General features: G+C 39.7%; 1 protein-coding gene across 3 annotated transcripts in view; it reads right to left on the reverse strand.

Moving 5' to 3' along the window:
* Positions 1 to 11425, reverse strand: part of MATR3 (matrin 3) — a 50410-nt gene continuing 38985 nt past the window's right edge. For all 3 annotated transcript variants that reach the window (XM_014520917.2, XM_006015722.3, XM_025206001.1), the window contains 5 exons: positions 7800 to 7843; positions 7323 to 7713; positions 4435 to 4828; positions 3764 to 3885; positions 1 to 1936 (listed from right to left, as the gene is read on the reverse strand). In XM_014520917.2, the coding sequence (XP_014376403.1) occupies positions 1886 to 1936; positions 3764 to 3885; positions 4435 to 4828; positions 7323 to 7713; positions 7800 to 7843 (1002 nt within the window). In that variant the 3' untranslated portion in view covers positions 1 to 1885. The remainder of the gene's footprint in view (positions 1937 to 3763; positions 3886 to 4434; positions 4829 to 7322; positions 7714 to 7799; positions 7844 to 11425) is intronic.

Here is an 11425-nt window from a genome sequence, read left to right on the forward strand (position 1 = left end):
TGCAGTCTTAGCTTGAGAAGATTTATTTTTATAAAATCCAATTCCTCATGTTTGCTAGTATGCCAAAGAAAAACAAACTAGTACACACTTACCAAGCAAATGAACCAAATATGATATACCCTTGTTTATCCAAACCCTGTGGAACAATCTTATGTTCACTTATGCAAAATGTGAACTATACTTCAAAGAAGGCAGGGCAAAAGAGGAACATAAAAACCAAAAGGCATAATACACAACAGTCCCAAAACACTTTAAAAAACCTAGTAGGAAATGGAACACGCATAGGTATTTATTTTTTCCGCATTTTATGACAACCAGTTTGGTAATTTATATAAATGAATGTTCATATAGAAGTGGGTTCAGATAAGCAAGGGTCTACTATACATCAAAATGTACTATTTATTCATTTAAATCAGTAAATTAACCCCCATCAAATACCAACCAAACACTACAGGCATACATTTCCATCTCTATGCCAACCAGCTTAGAGTAAAAATGTTATCTTTCCATTTTAGTAAGTCAAGTTATTCCTAAAATGTTCATGATTCCTAAGAATTTCAAAAAGTCTGAATCTCTGCATTAGGCAAATCCATTAATACTTACACTTTCACCAACAGGAAGCACTTAGAACAATTTCACTAACTGGAAGTTTAACTTCTGGATGGGCAGTGTGTGCACAGTAAGCTTAAAATGTAGGGGAATGAAAGGGTATCAATGTAATAAGCTACTAAACCAAACTATTAAAACATGTCAAATTAAAATATTTGCTGAAGACAAGTCTCACTCTATTGTCACGAACAAAAAAAAAAAAGTGTCACAAGCACAGTAAATACATTGGTCAACATGCCAAACACCTAAAACAAAATTACTGTTGCCTAGGTTTGTTTATTGGTAAATCACTTTAGTAACCTGAATCCACAAATAAGCAGTAAATAATCAGAAAACTACAGATAAACACAGATTATACATGCAAATTCCTGTTCACATCTCACATGTGCAGGTACATTAAGAGCAGAGCACAGTTCTAATATTTTGACTAAACCAGTTTTAAAATGCAGGTATGAAAAGTTACATGTGAAGAATATAAAGATACCTTTTTACATTTCCAGACTCAAATGCTGCTTTTGCGTATACTAGAGATGTACAATGGCTACAAGATTCAAGTTAAAGCAGTAAGAGCTCAAGAAAATAATACTGGTCAGAGAGAAGAATGGAAGTTTACATTTCACTAAAAATACACTGAATAGTAGGATGGGGAGGAAAAAATCTACTGAAGAAAAAAAGATCACAAAGTTTTTAAAGCTGGCTACATACTAGTTTCCTTATTATCTAGATAACAGTAATGACATTAAAAGAAACTTCAAACCAACTTTTTTTTTTTTTTTTAAATGCAAACCTTTACACACTTAGACTTTCCAAAAATGAAATGCAACGACAATCTCACGCTCCAAAATTAAACATCTGCTAGGCTCAGACTGAAATATGGAATGTTTTAGATGAAAGTAATAAAAATACCATGTCACTTTTTATTTTTTATTGAAGAGTGGAATTGAAGGACAAAATTTTGAAGCCTGAAAACAACTAAATATCATTGATGTTTACTTTCCATACATTAGCTTTTTGTAAGTATGCAACAATTTAATAAGTGTCAATTGAAAGAAAACGCTTCCGTTGTCATTCCGTTTTTCAAACAAAAAAATCTGCATTAACTTAACTGTATATGCTTTTTGCTATAACATTGAACACATACAGACCTATATGTCTATTATTTCACTAAAACAACAACAAAAAGTACAGTATTTTCCATCTACTATTTGTTTTGACTTTAAAAAAAGGTTAGCATTAAAAACAAAGCTGCTTTTTCCTTAAATTGAGGTTTTTGCACTTAAGCCTCTTTCTTTTGTCTGTGATCTTCTGCCATTTTATCCAGAATTCTCTGTAACAACAACAACAGTAGTCAATCACAACAAATCCAATCTAGTTAAGGATAAATTAAACATGCTAATTAATTATGCCAGTTCTAATATCCATATTTCTAAACATAAATCCATGATAAACACTGACAAATCTGTGAATTTGAAATGAAATGCATAATGATAACATGCCACATGACTGACTAGATTACCGAATAACATGCCTGACACCCCCCAACATTCCTGTTACAACACTTGGATCCAATGCAGTGACTATTGCAAGAACTCTTTGAAGGATTGGATTTAACAAATTTAAAAGAATCAATGAGTAAGTTTCCTGTCTACTAATACATCAAAAAGGGATGATCATTTATTAAGCCCATGCTGTTAACTTCTACTTGAGAAGCAGTCTGATCTGGTAAAAAAAAAAAAAAAAACCAAAAAACTGATATTGGAAGAAAAAGGGTAAAAAACAACCCCCCCACCCCAACTTCTGGTCTCTGTCAGACACATTTAAGGCCTACAGTGAGCCAAGTGACTGTCTTGATTTGCGTATCTATAAAAGCAGGTAAAGAACACACCCACCATACCACACTGGGATCTTGTGGGGATTCATGTGTTACATTCTGACCAAGTATTATTTACTTGTGCCCACCTTTACAACTACAAAGGTGAGCGGAATAAGATGTAGGCAGCCCCTGGACAGAGAAGAGGCAGAATCTTATACTTGTGAAGCAAAAGCTGCTCTCCTCCACAATAACATTAACAGTAATAGCTAACTGGTGGTTATAGTTGTGACAGAGACAAATTAAATGGTAACTTCAAGAGAAATTCTGATAAACTGCCACTAAACCAGTTAACTCCCTCCCCACCCCACCCCCTTATATAAATATCCAATACTTCAAATTTTCATCATTAAGGTCATTGAAATAAAAGCTACAGATGAGGTGATTTGTTCTACAAGGTCCTGTCTGCTGGCTGGATCCTCTGGCCTATTCTTCCTTTGCTGTCACTGTGCCTGTCTAGTCCCTGCAGAGGCATCTCAGCTTCAACGTCCCTCTATTCCCTGTACTGCTCTTCCTCCAGGCCCAATTCAACTCCTGTGCTGGTTGGAGAATTCCCTACTTCTACAGATGGTGCCTCTTCCTCCTCCATTGCAACTCTAAGCAAAGCCATTTTCCTTGCACTGGAAAGAATGGACTTTGTATCTCCAGCCTGACAACAAACTAAAGATGATATCAGCTAAAAACAGAAGTATGATACAATTGTGAAGATTTATTGCATTACTAACTGTGGCAGTTACTGAGCATTTTTAGGATTTCCCTTCTTCCTTAGAGGCAGCGTATTAAGAGAAGCTCATAGTAAACAAAAGTTACTGAAAACAGAATAAATGTATGTGATATGCTTCTGTAGGATATTTAATTAAAACAGGAACAAATAAGTACTCACATAATCTAAGGCTGTAAATGTAAACTTATGCACAAAAATTTCACTTTGGATTCTGCTAACTACATAGTTTTATCAAACTACCCTCAAGGAAGACATCAGGATGAATTTCAAAACATCCCTCCTGTGAAACTATTCCAAGTCTTACCCCTTTATTCAATCAACAGTCCTATTATTTTCTAAAGCAAGTGAAAATCCTAACGCCTTACACCCAAACTGCCTATTACTCATTGTTCCATCAAAAGCAACCTCAACAAAGGTTAACACAAAACAGCAGCTCTTTACAATCCTTGCATAACAAAATGTTCCACTGTTTAAATACTTTTATGCTCTTTAACAGTCTCATCAAGTTTACTCCCCATGACAGAATCATTTCACTTAAAGTGAACTATTTTTTGCCTTACCTTCAACTTTTGATAATGAGGAAGGCTGCTGCAATGGGTCTTTTTTGCAACATCTTCATTTGTGTAGAACAGGGAACACAATTTGCAATAAAACCCTGTTTTGGGTACCACATAATTCACACCTAGAGAAGTAAACACCACAAAATAACTAACAGATCTACGCTATAACAATTTGTCTTTTAATGTAAAATACATTATTTGCTCAGCTAAATCTTAAAGTCATAACTCATTTTTCACTGAATGGCTACTTTAGCTTTTACTGTCCTTGCTCTTATTTACTCAAGCCAGAACTCCAGTAATTAAATAAGCATATACTTGTCTACTGTGTTTCTGAATTAAAAAGAGTGGTTGTTCAATGGTTCTCTTTTCTAAAGGAGATCTATTTTGGATCGTTACAAAAGGTTTAAGTGATTAAACAACAAATCACTAGTGACTTAACTCTTCTAAATACACCTTTACCAGCCTAATTTGAGGCCAGAGAGGAGTTGTCATAGTAGGTTACATGGAAAAAATAAAAAAGGACCAAGAAATGTTAGAGTGGGAATTCCCAAAATGAAATGGCAAGCTTTGATCTTGTTTCTGTGGCTAACAGAGTCAGAAATAAAAAGAAATGAAAAATGCTACTGTGATGCATAAAGAGGCATTTGAAAAGTAATGGGAAACTTTCTTACCAACAGGAATGTTCGGCTGGTATGGTCCAATTCGATATTCATCTGGGGTAACAGTTTTCTCCTGGATGCTCTTTGTCTCCTGTTCTTCCTTTATATCTATATTTTCATTTGTACTTTTCTCTGTATCCTGTGCTGCTGTATTATCAGAAGCTTCAACAGGTTCAGACTTTAAATTCTCCTCAGTTTTGGTTCCATTTTCCAAGGTTTCACTTTCCTGTTCTGGTTCCTCAATCTTATCTACCTTAATTTCAGCCAAGCTATCATCATTTTTGCTAGCAGATTTAACTGCCATGCCTGATTTACGAAGTTTCTGATGATCAGAGTCTTCTTCATCACCAACTTCATCTAGAGTGACAAAGCCTTCCATGCTCCGTGGGAAACCACCTACATACCGCTGTTGAGAGAAAATTGTTCCCATATCAGCCACTGGGTTAAAATACTGTTTTCTGCAAATTCTGCTTATTCTCCAAGTTATAAAATGGAGGGGAGGGAGGGGGAGAGAGGCATACCACTACCTGCTCTCTTTGAAAACCCCCCCCGTTTAAAACCACCAAAGCACTGTTTAAACAAATGTGTATAATGAAAATTACTTGCATGGTTTTAAAACTGTAGAATACTTTAGAGTTTTAAAATAAATAGTTTAGCCTCCTTCTAGAAATACTTCACCATATACCTATACTCACTTTCCTTAATTATCTTCAGTTTGCCTAAAAATATTCTGTCTGTGACTATTCCAGCAAACTCATCTCTACTCCTTCACTGGATTCATTTCTGTTTCTGTAGTGAATACATTATTAATTACTGCTGATTCTAATAGTTATTACACTGTCGCAATTTTTGGATGGCAGCAAACTGATCATTAATCCTTACATTTGTTTGTCTGCAATAAGCTTAAAGTTATTTAGAATATGGGAGATATTTCCATTAGAACCTCAATTTCACAGGTACCTAAAAAAAGGAACCAATTTAAAAATCCAGCCTCAACGTATTTCATAGAATCATAGAAAACTAGGGTTGGAAGGAACCTCAGAAGGTCATCTAGTCCAGTGGTTCTCAACCTTTTTTGTACCAGGACCCATTTGTAAACATCGGTGGACAGTCCTGACCCACTGCCCCTCACTCCTGACCCACTTCCCCCCGATCCCAGGCCCCAGCACCCCCCAGAGGGGAACTCTGCCAGCCTGTAAGGGAAAAGCCATGGTTTCCCACGTTTTTCCTCCTTAAAGGAGAATCCATTTTTAAAGTTTGTTGATCCATTTTTTAAATCTGTTCGCAGCCTTTTCATATACTCTTGGGACCCACTTTTGGGTCACGACCCATGGTTGGGAAACACTGATCTAGTCCAACCCCCTGCTCAAAGCAGGACTGTCCCCGACTAGATCATCCCAACCAAGGCTTTGTCTAGCCAGGTCTTAAAAACCTAAGAGGACGGAGGTTCCACCACCTTCCTGAGTAACGTGTTCCAGTATTTTACTACTCTCCTAATGAGAAAATTCTTCATAGTATTTAATCTAAGCTTCCCTTGCTGCAACTTGAGACCATTGCTCTTTGTTCTGTCATCTGCCACCACTGAGAACAGTCCAGCTCCATCCTCTCTGGAACCCCTTTTCAGATTCCAGACTGATATTAAATCCTCTCTATGTCCTCTTATCTAGACTAAATAAACCCAGTTCCCTCAGCCTCTCTTCAGAAGTCATGTAACGTTTGTAGCTGTTCTTTTCAATGCATGAATATATATTTTTTAACTAGCTTTTAAATTACCATTTTAGGAACTAATGAATTATTAAAAATACTTCTTCCCCCTCTTTGAAACAATCTGAACACATTTAACAAATCTCATTTTATTATTGCGATAGGTCAACTGCCTCTTAATTTCAACACAGGCCTGTTAAGTTTTTGTTAAGGTGGAACTGGCACCAGTATTTAACATTCTGTACAACGAATATGACCCTCTTGCACTCACACAAACGGACCCTCTTGCACCCACACTTTAGGGCAAGGACCATATGTTACTTGTTTTGAAAAGGACCCAGGCAGTATCTCAGCATTTGAAAATTAGGAACCTCCAAATTCTGAGCTAACTTCCTACAGCTATAAGTTGTTTTGAACAGAAACTTTACTTCTTGATAGCAAGAAAACTATAAAAGGTGGTTAATTCCTGTTACTTCCCTTCTCTGACCGCATGCTCCTGCTTGTGAGATAAAGGACATAAGTCTGTCCAACGTTCATATGTGATACAGAGTAAACATGTTATATAACCTTTCCATCTTTTACCAAGCATGCTAGTTGCTGAAGGTGGCACCTTCCACCCAAGACAATTACACGAACCGAAACATTTCTTTGATTAAGACCAGAGGGAGAACCAAGAATAAAATATGGTGACAGATTGGTAGGTGAAAAGGCCGAGGGAAAGAAATAGAAGAAACACCCTCTTAAATGCAAGGCTTTCTTAATTTCAACTAGATTTCAGTCCAAGTTACGTCTAGCTAAAAGTACTGCTAAATATAAGACTCTGAAGTCTGATAGTCTCATCTGAACAAATCTTGATTTTAGTGGAAACTAAAGATCTTCTGAAAAACAGGCACCTCAGGGACAAAGCAATTCCTAATCACTCTACTACTGACTATAGTAAAAAAGGAGCAAGAAAAAATCCAGGGAGCAGACATCAACTTACAATTTGGCCTTTAAACACATGATCTCAAACTAGACAGATCCTATACTGGGATACTACAGCCTTTTCTTCACAGGAAGTGGAATACAAAAAAAAAAAAAAGTCTCCAAACTGCTGCAGTATATGTGCTTTGAAGACTTAACGCTACTATGGAGGATTGTTCAGATTATACAAACAGAATTTTTCCCCCTACCCATGCACTATACTCTCTCATTACCTTTTTAAGTTTTTTCTTTGCTGCTACATTAGTGCCAACATTTCCTTCAGTTTTTGTGGTAGTGTCGTCAACTGCATCTTTCTTTTCCTCAGTTGACACATCGCCTAAATTTGCAACATCGGTGTCATCTCCTGCTGAGCTGCCACTTTCTAGCAGAGCTGCTGCCTCTTCCTCATCTACTAGCAGCTCATCTTCAGATTCAAGGAGCAGACTAGGTTCATCTTGCTCTGCCTGTTCGCTGCCTTTTGCAACTGGTTTCTCACCATCACCCTCCTGCTTCTCCTCCTTCTCTTTATCTTCAGCACTGCCACTTTCAGTTTTCTGAGTGCCATCTGTCTTCGATTTTTTATCACTTGGAGAATCTTTGTTATCTGGAGAATACGTTCGCTTTCTGTAAGAGAGAAAAATATTTATTTTCATTACATTCTAGTCTACTTCAATTAAAGGATGTTAACCTCATTATAAAGAGAACATTACCTAGCTTTGTCTTTTTTCAGTAGTTCAACTCCTTTGTTGGGAATCTAGAAAAATAAAACATTTAAGTTATGACAAGTTTGTTTTTATACAATCACTACAGGACTCAGGGAATAGCATTACTCGGAAAGGGAACTGCATTATAGCTGCCCACCTCTTGTTATTTCATTCCCTAAGCACTAGAGCTATCTGGCTGTTAAAAGGACTAAGTGGTGTTTCCTTTTTGCACTATAATTCCTACAGATGGTCACTTGGTTCATGTTGTTGTCAGAGTGCCACCTTTCCTGGAAGACATACCAAAATATATAACTACTAACAGTATTCAAATAGTGATGGCACCATCCCAGCCCTGCACATATTTTCTCCTTCCTACGTTTCAAATTGACAGCACAAAAAGCAGAAAAGCTTTTGAAAACCTAGCATGCTTTCTAAATGGTAGGTGAAAAAAGTATAGGAAACTTGTATATGATGATGATGATGATGATGATGATGATAGTATTTTGTTAGCATATTCTCTACTTAGGTGCATTTGCCACAGCATTTCACGGCAGAAAAAATATTGTATCAGAGACGGCATGGTAGATCAAAATATGTACCTCAAATATGTCTGAATACGGTATGAATGTATACAAATGAGAGAAGTGTGGGAAATATGAGATAAGCTGGAAAAACTATGATCTGACTGGTATCACAGAGACCTGGGACAGTTCTTATGACTGGAATGTGAACATCAAGGCCTACGCTCAGTTTTGGAAGTAGAGGGGGGTGGTGATGTCACCTTACATTTCAAACAGATTTGTTCCCTGGTTCAGGAGGAAGAAGGTAAGAGCGGAATGCATTTGGGTGAAGATGAAAGGTGAAAGATACAGCACTGGTATAACGATGGGGATTTATTATATACAACCAAGTTAGAAAGAAGAAGTGGATAAGACACCCCTGAAGGAGGTAACAAAATTATCCAAAAGCTATGAAATGATATTGATGGGAGGCTTCAATTTACCTGGCATCTGCTGCAAAAACAATAAAGCCAAACAAAGCACTGAACCAGTTTTTAAACTTGTGTGGTGAATAACTGTTCCAAAATGCTGAGGATACAAACAGGGGATTTTCTCTCCTGGATCATCCTGACATAACAGGGAAGAATTGGTGCAGGATGTGAAGGTGATAAGCAAGTTAGAAGGAAGTGATCCTGACCTGATAGAATACCAGATCCTGAGATAGTGTCCTGGTTCTGTGTTCCTCTTGCTCTCCCTGACAGACAGACAGGGACGGGGGGAAAGAGGAATGCACTTTAATGGAAGCAGCAGCACATTAGTTTGACCCAGGTCTGCAGTCTCTGTGATGTGGGGCTTTTTGGTGCTTTTAGCTAAAGCCGATTCAATCAGCTATCAGATAAAAGAGCCCCAAAGACCCACTAAAACACCCAATCTATACAAAACGTTGGGAAAACCACGTGCAACTAATGCATTGCCTCTTCGGGGCACGCGCTGGGCCTGGCGTGGGTGTTTAAAAGTAAAGAGATGTTTTTTCTCCCCCCTCAGCTGCGAAAGCAGCCTAGATTTAAAAAAAGGTGGATTTCGACTGACTTAAGAAGTCAATAGGCATGGTGCCATTGGAAGAGAAACTGAAAGATACAGGGACCTAGGAGGGCTGGGAGCTTCTAAAGGGCACAGGTGTGGAAGCCCAACAAGAAACTGTCCCAACATGATGGAAGCACAAGAAAAATGGCAAGAAACCAACGTGGCTGCACAAGGAGCTTCTAACTAAGGATGTATGTAAGTACGGAATAAAAAATATCCATTTAACCTGTTTTAGTTACAATGATTAAACAATTAATTGATATGGCAAACCCTGCCCTGGCCCATGTAGAGCTGCTCTGGCCTGGCCTATGAAGCACCCGTCTGGCCCGGCATCAGTGGGGCACTTCCAGCCCCAAGGTGCAGCAGGGACTCAGCACCTCACCTGGGCCCCAGCTCCCCAGGGCTGCACCTCATGACAAACTGGGCAAGCGAGTGGGTCCTCTCTAGGCCCAGGCCCAAGTATGGACAAGACAGGATGGGACAGGTAGGGCATACCACAGGTGTGAGCCACAGGCCCAAGGGAGCACTTATGTCCACCTTGCCCCTGCCAGGACCTGTAGCCACCGTGGGTCCAGCCAGGGAGTACATGAGAATGCCACCAGCAGCAGAAGCAGCAGCAACAGAAGTCACCACATCCAGCTGTGCATGTAACAGGGGCTGGGACAGGGACAGGCCCTGTGGCACTGGGCTCCAGCCCGTGACTGCAAAGTCAGGTGGAGGGGGACTACCCCTGACTACCCGGAGCAGTACTGGCTCTGCAGCAGGTGGCAGGGACCTGCCCAGAGCTCAGGCTACTTGTGGCAAAAAGCAGGAAGGCTGCAAGCAGCTACATAGGGGTCTGCAGAACCTAGGTATAAGTGCTAGTCTCCTCCTTCCTCCTGCCCTGCTGTCTTCTGGTTCATGGCTTCAACCGTGCTAAACTGTGCCCCACCCCATGCTAAATGATAACTGATAAGCTATAACCGGTTATCAATGTACTTAAACAATCATTTAACCATTCACATCCCTAGCTTCCAGGCTTCCATTGCTCTCTTTTTGCATTTGAAAAAGTGGGCAGGTCACCAAGGAAGCTTACCAGGTAATAGCACGAAACTGCAGGGACAAAAATCAGGAAGGGAACAAAGAATGAGCTGCACCTGGTAAGGGAGGTTAAGGGCAACAAAAGTTTCTGTAAGTATGCTGGCCAGAAAGAGAGAGACCAAGGAAGCTATAGATCCACCATTAAGAGTTCCACCTGACTCTTTTAACAATGCAAAAAAGATAGAGCTACTGAGCAGCTACTTTGCATCAGTCTTCACAAAAAACACACAAAAAAAAGTTTAACACCTAACAAATATTATTTGGATAAGGAAAGAGACAGGCTGAAGGATGAGATAACAAGAGAAAGGGCACAGAGCTTTTGATAGGTCTGAATGAAAAGAAGTCAGCAGGGCCTGATGAACTTTATCCCAGGGTACTTAAGGAACTGGCAGAGGAGATCTCGGCACCCTTGGCAGTGATATTTATGATGAAGTTGTGGGAGATGGGCGAGGTACAAGAGAACTGGAAAAAAGCCACGGTAGTGTGACCCTGTTTAAGAAAGGCAAAAAGGAGGATTGCGGGGGGGGGGGGGGGGGGTGTGTACAGACTGGTTAGCCTCACGTCAGTACCTGGGAAGTTACTGGAGCACATTCTAAGCAAATCCCCTGGCAAACATCCGGAGGAGAGGCTGATGACAAGCAGCCAACATGAATTTACTGAAAACAAACCATGTCAAACTATCTTCTTTGACAAAATAACTACTTGGGTGAATGAAAGGAATACTGCTGATATAGTTAGGGACCTACCAATTTCACAGAGGCTGCTTCCAGATTGCACAGTTCTAGTGTGATGTCAGGTACCATTTCTGTGGTGGAGCCCCCATGCCTCTGATTGGCTGAGGGGCCCCAGAAGTCCCACCCCTCGTCAGAAACTGGCCAACTGGTAGTCTCCAGGGAAGGGTGGGACTCACAAGGCCTTGAGGCCAGAGGTGTGCCCTCCCTTCCCCCATCATGCTCTGCTGCAAACCCC

Source organism: Alligator sinensis, unplaced genomic scaffold, assembly GCF_000455745.1.
Source record: "Alligator sinensis unplaced genomic scaffold, ASM45574v1 scaffold156_1, whole genome shotgun sequence".
Classification (NCBI taxonomy): Eukaryota; Metazoa; Chordata; order Crocodylia; family Alligatoridae; genus Alligator; species Alligator sinensis.